This window comes from Colletotrichum graminicola (genome assembly GCF_000149035.1).
Source record: "Colletotrichum graminicola M1.001 genomic scaffold supercont1.14, whole genome shotgun sequence".
Lineage (NCBI taxonomy): Eukaryota > Fungi > Ascomycota > Sordariomycetes > Glomerellales > Glomerellaceae > Colletotrichum > Colletotrichum graminicola.
This window is the reverse complement of record NW_007361018.1, coordinates 113,024-132,832: the sequence shown is the minus strand read 5'-3', so window position 1 is coordinate 132,832 and position 19,809 is coordinate 113,024. Positions and strand designations below refer to the sequence as shown.

General features: G+C 49.4%; 5 protein-coding genes across 5 annotated transcripts; 2 read left to right on the top strand and 3 right to left on the bottom strand.

The window, feature by feature from the left end:
• Positions 1-4,210: 4,210 nt before the first annotated feature.
• GLRG_04392 (glycosyl hydrolase family 67 middle domain-containing protein) lies at positions 4,211-6,867 on the top strand (the record flags this gene model as incomplete). The annotated part of the gene is made up of 3 exons (XM_008095077.1): positions 4,211-4,753; positions 4,813-5,930; positions 5,988-6,867. 3 exons carry the CDS (start codon positions 4,211-4,213, stop codon positions 6,865-6,867), a joined length of 2,541 nt encoding a protein of 846 aa, XP_008093268.1.
• Positions 6,868-7,365: 498 nt separating this feature from the next.
• On the top strand, positions 7,366-8,142 carry GLRG_04391 (uncharacterized protein; the record flags this gene model as incomplete). Its single annotated transcript, XM_008095076.1, has 1 exon — positions 7,366-8,142. One exon carries the CDS (start codon positions 7,366-7,368, stop codon positions 8,140-8,142), a length of 777 nt encoding a protein of 258 aa, XP_008093267.1.
• Positions 8,143-8,564: 422 nt separating this feature from the next.
• On the bottom strand, positions 8,565-9,158 carry GLRG_04390 (LSM domain-containing protein; the record flags this gene model as incomplete). The annotated part of the gene is made up of 3 exons (XM_008095075.1): positions 8,565-8,875; positions 8,976-9,025; positions 9,145-9,158. 3 exons carry the CDS (start codon positions 9,156-9,158, stop codon positions 8,565-8,567), a joined length of 375 nt encoding a protein of 124 aa, XP_008093266.1.
• Positions 9,159-9,605: 447 nt separating this feature from the next.
• On the bottom strand, positions 9,606-11,650 carry GLRG_04389 (uncharacterized protein; the record flags this gene model as incomplete). Its single annotated transcript, XM_008095074.1, has 4 exons — positions 9,606-10,790; positions 10,842-11,084; positions 11,176-11,306; positions 11,356-11,650. Coding segments are annotated over 4 exons (1,854 nt in total), but the record flags the coding sequence as incomplete, so codon positions are not given.
• A 1,477-nt stretch (positions 11,651-13,127) lies between these two features.
• GLRG_04388 (RNA polymerase Rpb2) lies at positions 13,128-16,870 on the bottom strand (the record flags this gene model as incomplete). Its single annotated transcript, XM_008095073.1, has 2 exons — positions 13,128-16,337; positions 16,403-16,870. The coding sequence occupies 2 exons, from the start codon at positions 16,868-16,870 to the stop codon at positions 13,128-13,130; spliced, it is 3,678 nt and encodes a 1,225-aa protein (XP_008093264.1).
• Between the last annotated feature and the right edge of the window lie 2,939 nt (positions 16,871-19,809).

Genomic DNA, 19,809 nt, shown 5'->3' with positions numbered 1-19,809 from the left:
ACTACTAATAAGATATTTAAAAAGTATATAATTTAGCTAGCGTATAACTATTATATTTACTACTATACTTACCTAACTTTAACCCTATTAAGGAGGTATTTAGTAACCTTAAGAAGCTCCTTTATAAGCAGTACTTAGAATAGAACAGAGATAAAGAGGATTTATATAACTTTAATAAGCTACTTTATAATTATATAGTAGAGGTTAGTTATAATATAAAACAGATAAAAGGCTATTTTTATTACTTATTTATTAACTTTAATAGTATATAAGGGTTATTTAATAATATATTAATTAATAAAGATAGTAGTAATATTAAAGGTGTCTTTATAACTAGTAGAGAAAGTGCTATTATTAAAGTAGTAATAAAAGAAAAAAATAAATATTAATAGATAGTAAAGAAATCTAACTATAGTAACTACCTATTTACTTTTACTACCTTACTCTTTATTAGCCTTATTATATTACTCTTTATCTCTATTACTTTTATATAAATCTGTTAATAACCTATTATTAGCTATATATATTAGGTTATTAGCTTTACTACTATATAACTTATTAAGGCTAAAGTTATCTAGCTTATTACGTATTATAAAGTTAGGAAAGCGTTAACTTATATAAATAATTAGTAAGGATAAATTACCTAGTCGTATAGGGGAGAAGATAAAGAGACTATCTACTACCTAGAGGTTAGTATAGTTATAACCACTAGATTTAATTTAACTAACTAAATCTGCCCTTCTTAAGGTCACCTATCTTATTAGTTATAGTATTTATAACAGGCCGCTTATTAACCTTATTAACTTTATTAACTTTATTAACTTTATTAACTTTATTAGTAATATATAGTAATTTATACTATTAGTTAGAGCTAGTAAAGTTATATCTACTACGCTTATAGTACTACTATATAAGTAAAAAAGTCTTTATTAACCTTTATATAGTGCTAATAAGGGATTTAGGTATACCCTTTTCTTTATACTACTCTTTTAGTATACACTAGATAACTACTAGGCTTAATAAAGAGCTCTATAGTTATTAAAGGGCCGCGTTAGTACCGCCTTTACAGCCTTATTATTACCCTTTAACTTTAAAAAACCAGCCTATAAAATCTTATACCTCTAGTAACTACGCTATAAGTAACTACTCTCTAGGTTATAGGGGTAATAATAATAGCACTTTAGTCTCTCTTACTAAATACACTAGTAATAGGTTAATTAATAAAGTAATAGGTATATAATAATACTATTAGATTAGAGATAGCTACTATTATAGAGGTAATTAATACTACTGCTATATAAAAAGGCTAACTTCTCTACTACTAAAGGATAAATTAACTACTACGTTACTAGTAAAGTTATTTATAGTTAGTAGAGAAGGCCTACTAGTAGGATTTTTACCTCCTTTAAATCCTACTATAGAGGGTAAATTACTTATAACTTTACTCTATATAGGCGTATTATCTTTTTTTACTAGCCACTAGGTAACTATAACTATAAGGCCTAGCAGTAGATCTTTTAAAGTTATATTTACCTTATAATAAAGTATTATATCTTACTAGGCTTTAAGATTATAAGTAAGTAACTTATAGTAGACTTTAGTAATAACTAAACACTAGTTAGTACTATTACCTACCCTTATATTATTATAGTAACTTATATAATCTATATACTTATAATACTTTATTAAATTATACTATAAATCCCTCTTTATATTTTTCTCTTAGTTAATTTTATCCCTTATTAAATTTATTACTATTTTTCTTAAATTAATATATAACAGTTAGCTACTATAATCTAGTTACTTACTATAGTTAATTAGCTTACTATAGTTAATTAGCTTACTATAGTTAATTAGCTTACTATAGTTAATTAGCTTACTATAGTTAGGTTACTTACTGCAGTTAGGTTACTTACTTTTTAACTTTATAGCAGATTATAGTATACTAAATACTAATATAACTAAACTAGTAGAGTATATAAGATCTATACTAAAGAAGATCTCTTAAGTCTTATAGCTAAGGTCACTTAGTTATTAGCTAAATTTAGACTATAGTAAAGTTAGCTATTTCCTATCTACTTTACTAAAGTTATTACTATAGTAAATATTATTAACCCCCTATATAGTATAACGCTTTTTACTAAACTTTACTATTATTTATAACTTTAAAAGCTAGTATTACTTAGTAAGTTACCTTTAAAAGTAATCCTTTATATCCTTTAAGATTTACTTCTTTTACCTTAACCTAATTATTATACTTACTGTTAACTAACTTATTAATTACTATACTATCTAAAAAGGCTAGACTTATAGTATAAATTTAACGCTATTAAATTAGAGGTTAAGGGTAAAGTATATTATTATATTAGTTAGTAGTAAAGTAGCTACTATAATAGCTACTTACTATTACTATAGTAATAGTAATAAAGTTTATAATAAGGTATTAAATAAATTTAGTTTAAATAGTACCTATTATATAGGCTTTTTATTATTATAAGTAGGCTTATTACTATTATTATTAATACTATTACTAACTTCTTTTTTTTTATTATTAATAGTTACTTAGGTTACTAGTAACTTTTATAGCGTTTTAATAGTTATTATTAACTTCTTTACTACTACTATAACTACTACTAACTTCTTTACTACTACTAACTTTTTTACTACTACTACAGCTGCTACTAATTTTTTTAGCGTCTTAATAATTATTATTAATTTTATTAACTTTACTACTAGTGCTAGTGCTATTACTATAGGGCGCTTAATTACTACACGTAATAATCCTTTACAAGCAGCCTTACAGGCTTAAGTACTGTTAGCTAGCAGCGCTAGTAATACCTCTTTACTACTAGGGGTAATAACCCCCTTCTTTAGCACTATTATTTAATAACAGTAGCAATAATAACAGTAACAAGCTTATCAATTAAGGCTATTTACACTATAGTATCTACGCAAAAATCTACAAATCTATAGGTAAGTAGCCACCTAGCAGGGTAACCCCCCTACGTGACCCTAACTAGGGTGGTTATAATAGTGTTTCTAACGCACAGACTAAAAAATAGGTTTTAGACGCTGCCAACGCAACAGACTGTACCTTGTGATGGAGCGCCAGTCCTGGGGTCTCTCAACTTCTCGGAACTCGAGTCGTACGCAATCCAAGGTTGTGCGGCAGAGCAGAGAGTGGAATTACAAGGCCGAAAAAGTGATACACGAATCCCAGAATCCAATCATCTATGTGATGAGGACAGGAGGAAAGCGAGGGGAAGGGAGAAAAGACTAAGCTACCTTCTTAGGTGCTCTCCGCAAGAATACTCGACCGAAGCCGAAGCTGTGTGAATGTCAATTCCGTCTTGTCTTTTCTTCGCGTGCTGCTCCGCACTTGCCACCAGCTTTTTTGCCCACTCACCCCACGCTTTTCTATTTTCCCCGTGCGGGGAAGTCTTGTCATTTGCCTTGGTTTTTTTCCTCTTCCCTTTTCCCGCCAATTTGTTTACATTGCCCGTTCTTGCCATTCACGCCCAAGCTGCCTGCACCTGAAGCTTACTCACTGGGTGATTAGGCATGCATAGACAGACAGTCAGACAGTCAGCCAGCTTCGCCTCTGTCTTGCCTTCTGCAATTGATTATAGCCGGGGTTCAAGCAAGCAATTCCCATTGCCCCTGGTTCGGCAGATTATCTCCTCTTGCAGGAATTCGAGCTGCTCTCTCTTCCCGTTCCTGTTTCCCTTCGCAAGTGCCAATCTCTCCGCACTGAGGTCGTTTAGACTGGGCAATGAAGGGTCACAACCCCGATGGGTCCCATCTGGAGATGCTCGCACGCAGATTGGGTTGGAGTCTAATCTTCACTATGTGCCTGTGTGGAATCCGTACTCTCACTCCTCCCCACACCCAAGCCATGGCTGAATATGTCGAGCACACTTTTAGCCTGAATGCGACGGCTCCATCGTCGCTACCAGCCCTCTGCCCTGAAGGCGTTCTCATGAGTGATCTCGGGATGGGAACCAACAAAGTCTGAGTCGTGGAAGAATTTCCCATTGCTGCGGCTTCCGCAGATCTGGGTACCACATCTGCCTCAGGGCGTGTGGTGAGGTGATTTTCTTTTTTATAAGCCGGTTCCCTTCCGATCCTACCTTGGAGCGTGTTGAGAAGCAAGTGCTTCTGTAACTGGTTATTCTTGCCAGCAGCACCTCTTTCCACCAGTAGCGAAATCATGTGGAAACTTCTTCTGATTGCGTCCCTCGGCCTTGTCATCGCCGAGGACGGCCTCGCAGGCTGGTTACGATATGCCAGGCTGCCCGACTGCAAGTCCGCCGGCGTCGCTGATTCCTTGCCCTCCACCATTGTCGGTCTCAATGCTACTGAGAACGGCCCGATCTCATCTGCCTTGTCCGAGTTGACAAAGGGCTACCACGGCATTTTCGGCAAGGAGGTCTCGCTCGGCGAAGACGCTTGCGCTGACTCTTCTGTCGTCGTTGCCACTCTCGACGACTACATCGCAGCCTGTGGAAGTGAAGGGGTCGAGGCTGACCTCATTGAAGATGGCTTCTGGCTAAGTATCAAGGGTGGTGCTGTCAAGATCTTGGGTCAGAACGAGAGGGGCACTCTCTACGGCGCCTTCGAGTACCTAAGCTTGTTGGCGCAGGGAAACTTCACCGAAACTACCTACGCGACCAACCCTTCTGCTCCCGTCCGATGGGCAAACCAGTGGGACAATATGGACGGCACGGGAACTCACGGCAGTATTGAGCGCGGTGTAAGTTACATCCTCTCCCTCGACATTCCTTTGATGGGACTTACGTCTGACTTGAATAGTACGGAGGTGTCTCCATCTTCTTCGAGAACCTCAAGGTCGTCACCGACATGACCCGCATCTCCCAATACGGCCGCTTGTTGGCTTCAGCTCGCATTAACGGAATCATCGTTAACAACGTCAACGCCAACCCCATTCTTCTCTCCCCAGATAACATGGATGGGCTGAAGAGGATCGCTGATGCTTTCCGTCCCTGGGGTGTCCAAGTCGGTATCTCACTCAATTTCGCCTCGCCCCAGACTTTCGGTGGGCTCTCGACATTCGACCCCCTCGACGATGCAGTGATTGCCTGGTGGGGCCGCATCACGGACGAGCTCTATGCTCGCATCCCTGACATGGCCGGTTACCTCGTCAAGGCTAACTCCGAGGGCCAGCCCGGTCCCCTGACTTACAACAGGACGCTTGCTGATGGCGCCAATCTCTTCGCCAGAGAACTCAAGAACCACGGCTCCAAGAGGGGCATCGTCATGTTCAGAGCCTTCGTTTACGACCACCTCACCCTGAACGAGTCTGACTGGCACGCTGACCGCGCCAACGCCCAGGTAGAGTTCTTCAAGCACCTCGACGGCCAGTTCGATGACAACGTCATCGTTCAGATCAAGTATGGCGCCATCGACTTTCAGGTCAGGGAGCCCGTGTCACCCCTTTTCGCAAATCTCAAAGAGACCAGCATGGCTATTGAGCTGCAGATCTCTCAAGAGTATCTCGGCCAGCAGGACCATTTGGTCTACCTTCCTCCTCTCTGGAAGACAATCCTTGACTTTGACCTGAGGATTGACGGCCAGCCTTCTCCTGTCCGCGACATTCTGTCCGGCAAGCGCCTCGACCGGCCTCTTGGTGGCTACGCTGGCGTCATCAACGTCGGCGCCAACTCGACCTGGCTCGGAAGCCATCTCGCCATGTCCAACCTCTACGCTTACGGCAGACTGGCGTGGAACCCCACAGATGATGTTGTTGCCATTGTTCAGGACTGGTCGCGCTTGACCTTTGGCCTCAACCGCAAGGTCGTCGACACTATCACCAGCATGTCCATGGAGAGCTGGCCCGCCTACGAGAACTACAGCGGTAACCTTGGCATCCAAACCCTAACCGACATTCTTTACGCCCACTACGGTCCTAGGTAAACACCCCCTTTGCCCCCCTCGTACGTCGTCCATGAGACTGATTTCAAACGCAGCCCGAGAAGCCAAGACGGCAACAGCTGGGGTCAGTGGACCCGCGCTGATGGCAACAGCATTGGCATGGACCGTACTGTGAAGAACGGCACTGGTAATGCGGGAATGTACCCTCCCGAGGTGGCGGCCATTTATGAGGAGATCGAGACGACCCCCGATGACCTCCTGTTGTGGTTCCACCACGTGCCTTACACGCACGTGCTGAAGAGCGGCAAAACCGTCATTCAGCACTTCTACGACGCGCATTACGAAGGATCGGCGACGACCCAGACGTTCGTGCCGCAATGGGAGTCCCTTCAGGGTCTCATCGACGAGGAGCGGTACGAGCACGTGCTCTTCAAGCTGCAGTATCAGGCCGGCCACTCGCTCGTCTGGCGTGACTCCATCAACAATTTCTACTGGAACATGTCGGGTATTCCCGACGAGGCTGGTCGCGTGGGCAACTACAAGTACCGGATCGAAGCCGAGCACATGAACCTCGAGGGGTACAAGGTCGTCAACGTCGACCCCTTTGAGGCAGCGTCTGGGTACAAAGCCATCGTGACGACCTCCAACACGACGGCGGGAACAGCCTCGACGGTTATCGGTTTCGAGACCGGCACGTACACGCTCGCCGTTAACTACTTTGATGTCATTCGTGGCAAGTGTTCGTACGTCGCCTACATCAACGACAAGGTCATCGGTCAGTGGAGGGGTAACAGTGAAGAGAAACTAGGCCATTGGCCGTCCGAGTTCCTGGATGGGCACTCGGCCATCCGCATCAACTTTCCCGGCGTCAAGGTCACCAAGGGCGACACTCTGAAGATTGTCGGAACGCCCGACGGCCCCGAGGTAGCGCCATTGGACTATGTCAGTTTCTTGCCCAACGGCATCATTGACTAGGCTTGGCCATCTCTGATGATGATGCTGTTACATATCAGGCAAGTAACAGTAGATATGTAATCATTAAAATCTAATACTTGATGAAAAGATGGTTTGATGCTACCTCCAACACATGAATAGTCTTCCGTATGTGACTGTGTGATGCGTGCCCGACCGTATCTTGGTCCTGGGTGAGTTTGATCTTGGTTGATGATGTTTGTTGGCAAACCCCACATTTCATCAGAATGCACGCCTCTGAGAATTTGAGTCTCAATCGCTTTTCAACCTGCTAGGTAACTCCCACGCATCAACCCCTAAATTCATCTAGAAGGTCGACAGATTTGACTGCCGGCTCGTTGGTATAAGGCATAGCGCGCCCCGAGAGTGAACCAATCAAGATACCACCCAGCGTAGGGGTGCACCAGGACTTGAAAGTCTCACCAAAACCGAGGACCCTCGCAAGTCAGTGCCCACTGGGATTGAACACGACAGAACTAACACTTATTCTAGGTTCCGACCATGCTCCCCACGCCGGACACATCGCACGTCCCCTTCGAACGGGTCTACGAGCCGGCAGAGGACTCTTACCTCCTCCTGGACACGCTCTCCGCCCCCTCCGAGACAGAGTTCCTCACCTCCCGCTTCGGCGCTTCGTCGCTGCCCACGCCAGCAGCGCCCCTCGTCGTCGAAATCGGCACCGGCTCCGGCGTCGTGATCGCCTTCATCGCTGCGCATGCCCGCACCCTCTTCGGCACCGCTTGCGTGCTCACATTGGGCGTCGACCTCAACGGGCACGCCTGCAAGGCCACGGACTGCACCGTCCTCCGCGCTCGCGCCGAGAACCCGACCACCTCCTCGCCGGCCTGGCTCGGTGCCGCGATGGGCGACCTCACGGCCCCGCTGAGGGAGCGGAGCGTTGACGTGCTGATCTTCAACCCGCCCTACGTTCCATCCCCCGAACTCCCTGCACAGGCGTCCGCCGCGCTGGTCGCGAACGGCGAGAAGACGACGTTTGATGAGGACTCGTACTTGCTTTCGCTGTCGTATGCCGGCGGGCGGGACGGGATGGAGACTACGGACAGGCTGATCGAGACGATGCCAAGGGTGTTGTCGGAGAGGGGATGTGCCTACATCTTGTTGTGCGCCCAGAACAGACCGGAGGAGGTCAAGGCCCGAATCGAGGCGTTCGGGGCTGGGTGGAGGGCTGTCACGGTGGGGGAGAGCGGGAAGAAGGCTGGATGGGAGAAGTTGCAGATCATCAGGGTGTGGAGGGATGAAAGGCGGCACGATCCATAAATTGGGAATGTAAATCTGATTCGGGCTTCTCGTCTGGACTTCTTCTATTCGCGCGTATGCCAGATGCAGCTACCCTGAACAGGAGTGACATCCGTCGCCTCCACCGACTTGCTAGAGTTCTCTCTTTTATGCTCGAATTGATTTCTTGATTTCCCTACCTCCCCCTACCCAAACGCCTGAAGAGCATCCGGTTCGTCTTGATGCATAAGGTACTTTTTTTTGTGGTAACAAGTGCAAGGCCCAAAAGTGATTGCGGGTTTCGTCGTATCTGAGGGGCCGCAATAATTCCCCCCTCCAGGTCATCTCCAGCCATCGGCCTTGTCAACTTTTCCCAGGCGTAATAACAGACTTCCTCGGCGCCCGTCGAACCTCGGATGTGCCGGGAAATGACACATCCTGTTCGAAGGTAACCCCTGGCCAACTTAACCCCGTCCGCGACCGCGACCACGTCCGCCGCCCCTTCCCCTTCCCCTGGGACCGCCCCTGCCGCCGCGTACGCCAGTACCGCGGTCGGCCTCCTTGCGCGCCTTGTTCTTGGGCTTCGGCGCGTCGTCGATGAGCAGCGTGTCTAGCGGCAGCGAGTCGGGCAAGATAAAGTATCGGATCGTCGAGCCGCGGATGTTCATCGTGTCAAGAGAGACGGCGTCCTGACCCTTGGGCGTCATCTTGACCGTGCGTAGCGCCGTGTTCATTTGCGGCGAGACGGAGGTGATGGTGCCGTGGACGATGGTGCCTGTTTATTGCCAACGCTTTAGCTGATGCCTAACTGACAGCATCTCTTGCACTACACTGCGTTGTTGATAGGCAGAAGAGATGGGATATTGTTTGCTAACCATTCTTGAGCTCAATTGTCACAGTCTCGTTGGCGCACTTCATCAAAAATCTGGTTGTGGGAAATTCATGTCAGCTCATCCTCTGGCCTGGGTTACGTCGGGCTTGACAGCGAGAGAGCTCAGCACTCGCACCAAGTATGAAGGCAAGCGTGGGAAATGATTGACATACCTGACGAGCTTCATGTTGGCGGCGGCGGCGATGTCGATTCGTCGCGTGTGTTGTTCGTTGAGATGAGAGGTCGGCTGGGTGTTAGATTGTCGCGTCTCGGACGTAAACCTGACTATCCCAAGGTCACAGAAGGCTGAAGCTTCGGAAAAGTTCCTATCCCGTATCTGGAAGTGGAACCGTGGCCTGGGGGTGCAGGCCTCTGCCACGCCAACCAGCATTGTTCACGTGACCTTCTCCAAACGACTTATGGGCTCTCTCAAAGTTCCAATCTCAAATTACTTCTCTCAAACAACGGCAAACAGATGAACAGATATCAAAAGTGTTACCCTCCGAGATTGAGCTCGCGGCGCATTACACATTAAAAGGCATCTCTATGTCTGAGTAGATATATATATCCGGAAATCCGGGTTTCACTCTCATTACCCTCCCATAACATGTTTGTACGGATGTCCTTGACCGCGATGCAACACAAACCTTTCCACCACAGGACCCCAACTTGGGAGCTCAGAATTGTTCCTCGCTGCTCTCACTTGTGAGCTCGCAACCTGGATGTGTAGGCTTCCAATGGTGTTTACGGATTTCTCAACTCCATCCTCGCCGACAACACGAACTCGGAGGTGCTCTTCAAGGTAAGGCCCAGTGTCCTTAGGATCAAGTCCAGAGAGGGCTCCCGTCAATACCAGGTGCATCAAAGCGGACGTCAAAGGAACAGTCCCGGATATATGGCTACCCGAGTCCATGTTCTTCATCGCAAATACCGCCATCGATCCCACAAAATTTGGTGCAGCTGTCCAAGAGCTAATGTCTTTGGGGGCATCGTCGAGGAAGAAATGAACAACAAAAGAGCCATTCAGAGCCCCATTCTTGACATGTATGTTGGCAACCCATTCGGTGTATACGTTATCTTCCGTAACCACTTTGGCAACGAGTTCTGGATTTGTCAACAAGTCCGTGACATGGCTACTTGGGATAGTCCTTTTCGGAGCCTGCGCAAGAGCACTCTTATCCATCCCCGCAGTGGATCTTTCCCGCTCCTGGGCCAAATTTGAGGGGCTAGAAGATCCGTAAAGCCGGTTGATGATTCCTATGAGGCGCGCCTGGTCTTCGGCCAGATCATTCCCAGGACTAGAGCTGATCTCAGCATACGAGTATCCGAAGGCCAAGATATCTCTTGCCATTGCTGAATTCCAGAAAGTGCCGTTTGTATCTGCGTAGAAGGGCTTGAGTTCCGTAAATATATCCTGAACGTATCCTGGCGGCATTGTGAAGGAGTGTTCCATTGCAACTTGGGGAGTTACCCATGACGTTGGATACAGGACTTGCCACATTGCAATGATTCTATCTACCATCGTATGGTGGAGAAAGAAAACAGGATCGAATGCCGAATATTGAATATAGAAGAGATGGCCTCGGTTGCCAACCAGGACATGCATGGCATCGTGAAGCGACTCTATGGAGTCATATTGGGATTGGTTTGTTGCGGTGCCCCAGTATTTGTTGCTGAAAGGTCCGTAGTCCTTGTAGTTCGACAAAATTGTGTACAGCCGTTGTTCAAGCGCTGGTCTCGCATGCTCAATCGCGTGTGCAACGCTGTGATTGTCTGATGTCTCGAAGGGCGCTCTCATAGTCTGTGTCCAACGCGGGAACTTGTGCTGTCAGTAGATATGCTCGCATACTGACTGGGTGCCATGGCTTACGTCGCCTTGAGAAAAAACGTCTGGATCCAGCGGTCGGAACTTGTAACTATACAGCGGGTTTGCAATGAACTGCCATCCTTTCGGACCATTCACTTGGATTCCAGGTTCCTCGAATTCGGGCAAGTAGGTAGTTTCCCCCAGTGGCGGCGGCGTAGCCCAATCCCAGTACGGAATGCGAAAGTCGTCTGCAGCCGCTTGGTATAAGACACGTTCGGTAGGGTCTGGGAACCACGAGGCAATCAACTGGACGAGCCGGAAAAGAACTTGCTGTTATGATGTCAGTGATTATGACGACATACGCAAACTCAACAACGAGAACAGGATGATATCTGACCTCGTACAGTGCAAGATACGGACGGTGCCATGATGGGAACAGAACAGACATGTGCGTGCAATAGCCTCTGTCCTCGCCCCCTGCCACACCTGGGACGCCATTCCAAGGAACAAAGGGAACACCATGAATACCTGCCACAGATCAAAAGTGTGTCTAGTTGCATTGAATCAAGACGCTTACCAGCAATTTGGTACCACGATAGCTCCTCGTCCTGGTCCGTGTACTGTAACATACTGGATGCAAGGAGGAACAGGTTCCATTTAAAGGGGTTCTGTTTCATCTGCCTGATCTCTTGCCGGACAGGAACGGTACCGTTGACAGAGGGCAACTTGGCGACAATGATGGGTTGCTCCGCCTGGCGTTTGGATAGCTTCCTCATGTCGAAGCCATAATCGTATGTCGGTGAATATGGTGAGGCCAATACGATCGTGGCGACGACGAGTATGGACAGTAACAGGGCAATTCGAGACGCCATCGCCACCCGCCTTTGACGGAAGTCAGCCAGTAGGGACGCAAAACTGTGAGATGAAGTGTCAAAGTTGGATGTAGTATTCAATCTTTGGGGTCGAGGGGAGTGAATAGAGATGAGGTAGGATGTCCAAGCCAACCGGACGTCTTCTGTAGCAACGCGATTGCCGGGAAGAGAGTCAGGTAGAATTAAGACAAGAAATTCTTCGGTTTCAGTTCGAGATCAAGGAAGTCTTCGGGTCCTAACTTCTGCAAAATCCGTCATTACAGGTGCGACGGGAGGTAAAGACGTGTAAGCAAAGACGGCCGAGAGGGAGGGGAGGATGCTAGTATCGGAAAAAGAACAGGAGCCGAGACCGAGAATATTTAAATGACCGAAAAACAAAACAAAGGGCACGAGGCACGCTGCATAGCCGTGATGATCCGAGGTATGCGTTAGGTAGGTGATTTATTTGTAGCTGCTTCCTTATAGAAGAAGTGGGTATGTGTCTGGAGAAGAAGTAAATCAGGAAGCGCCGAAGTGTTAAAAATTGCCAAGTAACAGGCAAGAGCAATGATGGGTCCCATATGTGTGCTAAGAAGACATGGAAAGGCACGGTTCCCACCATCTGTGGTATGCCTTCCATAGCTACGGCCTGGCATTGAGTCAATTCTTACAGAAGGTGCATCTTGCTTAAGACAACTCAGCTGAGACTCTTTGAAGGGTACAAGCTATGGCGTTCGCCAAGAAGACAGCGCAACGTCCCACACAACAGTCATGTGAGGGGATCTATCCATAAGATAAGAGAGGCTACTTGGTGACTTTAACTGGCCGTCAAGGAGGGGTTCAAACGGAGCAGGATCTCTTGTCTTAACCCCAACAGTCTTAGCCTGCTCTTCCCATAGAGTCCTCTTCTCGGTGACACTCTGGCCTACCAGTGAAGGCAGATGCCCGTCGTACCCAGAGTGTTTGGGAACCCGAGAACGCAAGAACGCTCACCGACCAGTATCCTTGCTTGCCTGCAGACTCCCGAAGAACCATGCCACCCCTCATGTGTATCGCTGCCCGAGTGTATGTGAGCATCACAGCACGCTACTATGTACATTTCCAGGTTCAGGTCGTAAACAATGCTTGAGCCCCATACATCACGGACAGCGACGTTGTTTGTACGATATCAACATGAATGTTTGTGTGGTGCAAGTGACCGAGTCTCGCAAACGCCCTCGCATCCAGTACAAACAGATGTCACGCTGTCTTGGCACCCATTCATTTATGCTCGCACCGTATTGCTGTTTGCCAAACATCTCGGTCTTTTGGTCCCAGCTGTTGTTGACGAAACCAAGATCAAAGACATATTGCGTACCATGGTTGAAGATGTCGATGGGGTCCATCTATCTAAATCACGAAGCAGTCGTGTGCTGAGCTTTTATCCATAATTGCATTGCAAATCGCCATTGAATTACCAGGTAGCGCCTCATCCTTTCCTCTATCAAACGCCATCCATCTAAGGTAATGATGACATGGGCTTCAGTGGGCCCTTGCGAGGTGCATCGCGAGAGTCGACACGGTACTTCAGCTTGACACCCATAGCCGCTAGTTCCACATCTAGGAACTTGAGCGCGCCTGGGACGACAACAACCGTGGTGTTCTCGCCTCCAACCCACTGGTTACCCTGTCCATCCTCCCATATCTCGCCCTCAACCTTGGCGGCGCTCTCCGCATCGCCGGCGTCAATAGGCACTGCGCAATTTCTACAGCGAACTGTCGTGACCTGCTTCTTCTTACCAACGAAAGGCGAAACCGTCGGCTGGACCGAGAGGAACGAGCCGCAGCTTCGGCAGATCCAGGATCGTGTGTAATCAGAGCAGTTGAGCAGACGGTCCTGCAGCAGGAAGGCCGTGCCGTGAGCGAGCAGCGCGTCACGCTCCATCTCTCCTACACGAATACCACCACCACGCTTCCTGCCCTTGATTGGTTGACCAGTAGTAGGGACGACTGGTCCCGTTGTTCGCACCTGGTACTTATCGTTGACCATGTGACGCAGACGCTGGTAGTAAACCACACCAACGTAGATGTCCGCTGCCAGCTCCTCTCCGGTAATACCAGAGTACATGGGCTCGTTGCCGTGGTAGTTGTACCCAGCCTTCATCAGCTGGTGACCGAAATAGTCGGCAGCAGTGTTCTCCTCGTTGAATTTGAATGGTGTCGAATCTTGGGCCAGCCCGTGAAGAGCACCTGCCTTTCCGGCAAGTGACTCGACGAACATACCGATAGTCATACGAGAGGGGAAAGCGTGCGGATTGATGATAACATCGGGCTGCATACCAGACTCGGAGAAGGGCATATCGACGGCGGGCCACTTCTGAGAGGCAACACCCTTCTGTCCATGACGTGAAGAGAACTTGTCACCGATGACGGGCGATCGAGGAACTCTAAGTTTGATGGAGATTGTCTGAGCAGGCTCGTTGCCCGTCTCACTGCCAATCACACGGACCTCCTCGACGAAAGCCGTCTCCGAATCCTTGTACTTCTCGTAATGCGTTTGGCCGTCGAGGTTGACCAACTTGCCGCTGTAGTCGGCTGACACTGTGTGCCATGCGCAGAGAACATCTCCCTCTTGAACCAGTCGGCCGACATAGGGCAGACCATCCTCGTCAAGCTGACCACGGTAGTGTCCCTTGACAAAGCCACCAGGGGCGAAACCAAACAGCTTGGAGATGTTCTTGACGGATCGAGTCCTTGATTCGTCCTTGAGAGTGATTTTCTTTGTCTTGTAGATGGTGCCGTGTCCGAATCCTCTTTCATGTGCTGACTTGTTTAGAATCATAGCGTCGTCCATGTCGTAACCAGTGTACGAAATGACCGCCACAACAGCGTTGAAGCCATTGGGGAAGTTGTCGAATCCGTAAGCGTTGTGCAGAGGCGATCGTACAACGGGAGTCTGACCACTCTGCAGCCGGTACATTTTGTTGTCCGTTCGGTATCGCAGAGCGGTTGCTGGTGTTCCCATGGTTTGCTTACCCATCTGACATTGGTACATGTTTCTCGGGGACTGGTTAAAGTCCGAGAACGGTGTCATGTTGGCAAGAATAGAAAGCATGTTCGTGGGTGTGAACTCCACGTGAGTAGACTCTCCAGACACAATCTCGTCTTCAACGACAGCGATGGACATGTAAGGCTGCTCATGAGGGCCAACGAAATCCTCCTTGTCGAGGGGAAGATACTTGACGGGCCTGACCATACGCGCGGGCGCGGATGCCAGATAAATACCAGGATAAGAGCCGCCATTGGAAGGGGGAACGTATCCAACCTCGAGTTGCAAAGGCACACCATGAGTACCCTCAACCTTCCAGTAGCGGAGAGTGTCTGCAATTCTCAGAGATTCGCGGGGTGTGCAGAAGCCAACAATTCTGCCGTCAAGCATAATGACAACGCTCTCATCTGTCGCGGCGGAAGATGTCTCAACTGCACCCAGCTCTGCGACAAGACCGGGGATCTTGGAGGCATCGACAGCTTCCGTCATGATTTTGCACTTGTGAGCCAAATGATTTAATAAACCACAAGGAGCACCATCGGGGGTGTGTACAGGGCACATGAACCCCCAAGACTCGGGCAAAAGTTTTCTGACCGTCGTCGTCTTCAGCTCAGCGAAGAAGGCACCTCTATGAATCATTCGGAAGTGACTGAGGAAACGCAGGAAATTAAGCTTTTCTGCGACGACTGTGAACCCGGCGGTTTGTTGCAAGTCTAGACCAGAAGGGCTTGTCAGATTACCCGTAGAAAGGAAGTATTCCAGCCCGTTCCCAAGGTTCTCGTTGGCGTGTCTGAAGATGTTGGCGGGGAACTCCTTGGCAAAGTCTTGTGATGTGAAAGGCGTGGCAGGGTGTTTCCTGGTCCATTCTCGCAGCGAAAGACGGACAGCAGTGGTCAGGAACTCCTCCAGGCGCTCCTTCAAGATCATACCATAGAGGAATCCACCCAGTAGGACCTCCTGGTTCTGGACGGCATCGGGATTGTCGACGGAGCAGTCGCCAGCCACCAGAGCATACAACTTCCTAATCATGAAAAGGAGCATCCGGAACTTGTCGTTGTCCTCCTTCTCGGTGACATTGATGTTGCCGAGGTGTACGAGGACAATCTTGCGCAAGAACTCGGTACCGACATCGTAGTTGGACATGGTGTCTGGCACACCCAATACCACGCGGAACTTTTCGCCCAGGTAGGCCCTCGTCTCGGTCTTACTGTAAAGACAGTAGGATTTGTAGGTTCGGAGGAGCAGCTCAACACGATCGGTCAAAAAGGTATTCTTGGACGATTTGGATCCAGACAGACCAATGAGTCCTTCAAAGATTTCTCGGTCGTTCGTCTCCACCAGCGACTTGAGAATCATCATGACTGGCACGAGGTACTCGTTCTTCCTCCAAGAGAAGCGGAAAGTCATGTTGCCATCGCTCAAGTAGTGCAGGACGTTGGTCTGAGATGTCTCATCGGGTCTAACGGATCGGAGGATGATACCGTAGGGGGTGTAGCCTTGGCCTCGGTTCTGAAAACTCGGTCGATTGATCGCCATGGGGAAGTTCCTGCGGTTGACTTGCAACATTCGAATGATTTTCTCGATACCGTTTACGATGAAGTAACCGCCCAGTTCCTCGGATTCTTCCTTTCTCTGCACCAATTGTGCTGGCGAGTTTCCCTCCAAGTGACATCTGTTGGACTGCGGACATAATGTTAGCACCGCATGCGCCGGGTTGAGTCGCGGAACTCCATATCCTTGATTACCTTCACCATGATGGGCACCTGTCCAAGTTCACGAACGAACTCTTTAGGGTCGCCATCATTGATTCTATACTCAAAAGTGGCCGAGAGCCTGCCTCGGTACGTGCAGTGGCGCTCTCTGCATTCGGCGGGAAGGACTTCGCGATTTCTAGCGAACTTATTGGAGGGGGGAAGCTGGGACTTCTGCAGTGCCACGCTCTTGATGCGAATAGACAGACGGTTCTTGCCTTCCAGACCAGCCCTGTCGTCACCGTCGAGGTAGGTCTTGGTGCCAATGTCCTCTAGGCCTCGGGCGAGGAGGCTCTTGCCGTCGGTCCTGAACAAGGCATTGAAGGAATCAATGTGAGGGCTAACGGCCTCTTGCAGGGCAGGGTATGCCGTGTGATCCTTTGGGGGGTTGCGGAAGAGGTTCTCGCGGCGGAGAGTGTTGTACTGGTGATCCCACTCGGTGCTGGTCGCTGAAGGAGCCATGTTCGTTCGCTCGCTTGCCTACGACTAGAACAGTTAGCTAGGCGGCGAGATGTCGAGATTGAGTGCGACACCATACCGGAGGCTATGTCATGCAGGTGCAACCGTCGGATGAAAATCGGCTTTCTGTGCAAGACGAAAGCGACAGAGACGAGGTGAGCATGAACTTCTTCCCGCGACGCCGGAATTGCTGGACCGGAGAGAAGAAGATGCGACGGTCTGGTCCCGGTGAAAACAAAAAAATAATTGTGGAGCGCAGAAGCGGAAAAAATTGTGACAGCCAATCATGGCGTGTCTTCGGTGAGGTAGCTTACCGTTATCAGTATAGTGCGGGCATGGGCGTCTTATCGGCCTCGCGGGGCTCTCTTTCCAATTGTTAGACGGGTCCCATACTGCAACCCGGGAATTGGTCTCGGACGGGGACTCTGCGAGTTCACCGACCAGTGGCATCCGACACGCACCGAAGTCGATCCACCCTCCCGTCCGGCCTCCACTCCCCTGCCTCGGGCAAGCCGTCGACCGCATCTCACCGGGGATTGGGCGGCTTTCCACTGGCCATCAAAGCAAAACATAGTTCTGCGGTGCAGCTCTCTCTATTCTGTGTCACCAATGGTTCGTGATCCCTAACATGTCACAAGATTTCTGTGACATCTGAGTGACCCGGTCTTGGTTACTCGGTGTGACATGGCCCCTTACAGCTGGGAATGAGCAGCGGGACTCGGCATGTCGACACTCGACGGCTCTTCAGGGTCCGGAGAAGGGTATAGTGTGACTCTTGATACCCCGTCAGGTGGCCGAGGTTGTAGACCGGATAGAGGCAATGGCCTCGATGAATCTTACGGGTCAGGATTCATTGCCCCCAAAGTCTGATGATGTCCAGACCGACAACAGGGGAAACAAAGGCAGTGGCCCCCGGCAGGTATTATTTCTACGAAGCCAGGTCTGGCAGCAGTAGTAGCCTGGAAGTATGTATACATGCATGTATGTCGTCAAGGCAATGTAAGGTCTGCGTGCATGAAGTGGTCATGCTGCGTCTGCGTTAGTGGCCGTCGTTTCTTCCCCGCGGCGTCTCGTTCTCGCCAGTGCGAGTTTCGATTGGGACCTTCCATCCCCCTGCCATCATCATCCATCCATCCGCCCATCCACTCATCCACCAATTAACCGAGTGGTCTCCCAAAGATGCGACTTGCAACACTAGGTAGAAACCAAGCTTAGCTTGCACCATGAGCCAACGGCGACCCCCGATTAGCAGAAGTTACATAGCGAGCAGCTGGGGACTTGCAGCCCAACCTGCACCGGCCGTGGCCTAACAAGCCAAGCCCAGGAACTGAGGCGCGCTTGACTACACGATTGATGCTCTGATACCGCACATTCATACTTGAGGTCTACAGCGTGCATTCGGTAGATGGGTGCATTCGCCTCAGCCGCCTCTGAACTTTACATTTGTACGTGTCTTGACCTCCCGGCTCAGCTTAGTTTACCTGCTCTTACTTCATCTCTCGCCTTCCTCAGGTTCAAGGCACCTGCCAATTCCGGGGTATTCTTCCCTGAGGTACCTACCACCTACCTATGAGAACCAAATTGCCCTTCGATGCCTTGGCTGACTATCTCATCTCACCCAAGGGACCCTACAGACAGACGGACACCACACTTGACTGCCTGGTCCCTCAGCCTGCCTTAGCCGACCAACTGTCATCTTTGCTAAATGCCCGGCGTCCTGCTCCTTCCCACAAAGCCTGTGGTTTCATTTTCCTTGATCCCAGCCGCATCTTCCTCCAGCAACGTCTGGGCCTGCTTTGTTTGGCTTCCCAGACTTGGACACGTACGTTTAAACCACCAACAAACGCCGTCGTCGGCGAACCGCCCGCTACCAACTCGTAAACAACCGCACCTCTCATCCCGGTCACGACGTCATTAGACGCCGCCCGCCCGTGACGACTTTGGTTCCCTCCATCAATCGCGCTGTTCTGCCACGGTCCGCACGCAGCTCCTAGACTAGGTAGGCCAATGTCACATCTGGCCTTGTGCCGCCTGCGACACCTTTACTATCACACGCCCTCCCCCTCTCGGCCTTCTTCCTTTCTCGACAAACACATTTTCAGTTTAAAGATACCCGTCCACCTGCGACTACCTGAGATACCCTGTTTGCTTTAACCCCGGGTCCAATTACTTGGTGGAGGAGAACAGGCCATTGCAATCTCTCCGTGTCTCCAGCCTTGCCTTAGATACTAAGCGGCCTGAGACACAGCGCCTCGGCCTCCCAACACCGGTCGGATACAACCCCTCTGAGATTTACGTTGGGCTGATTTCTCCGTCGCCCGGATATCGCACCGTGTCGCTATCATCTACCTTTCACCATCGTCCGTTCACAAGCACCGCAGCGAGTACAAGCACCGGTGCCATCCGTTCACCCAGTTTTGGCACCTTTGAGCATCTCAGGCGATTTCAGCTTGCGCTCGTGCCCACAGCATCCCAAGGAGTATTGGCCGCTTTCCCCAGAAGTTTCGTCACAGGCAAAAGGAGACTCAGTGGTTGGAAACCCCCTGCCTTCGACACTGGTCCTTGTCGACTTTGTCTATTCTCGTTGCCGCGCTCGCGTCTCATCCCTGCTCCTGCTGCCGCCGCTGTCGTCGTCGCTGCACTACTTCCAAGCGCACATAAGGTACATGCCCGAGCCTGCCTACATACACCCGGTCGGTACGGAGTATATATGTACGATCCGTTCCTTTCTCAGCCCTTTCTTCGCGTCTACCGTTGCGAGATCCACATCAACCCGGTAGAAGCAAACGAATGAAACCCCAGTCCTCGACTTCTAACCGCTGCAGACCCTGTCAACGTGGTTATCCGGGGTCGCTTCCTCAACTTACTCCAATTCCAGCACGGCTCATTCTACAGTTTGTGCCCGAGCAATTACCTACCCAGCTACCATAAGCCGGACCCAG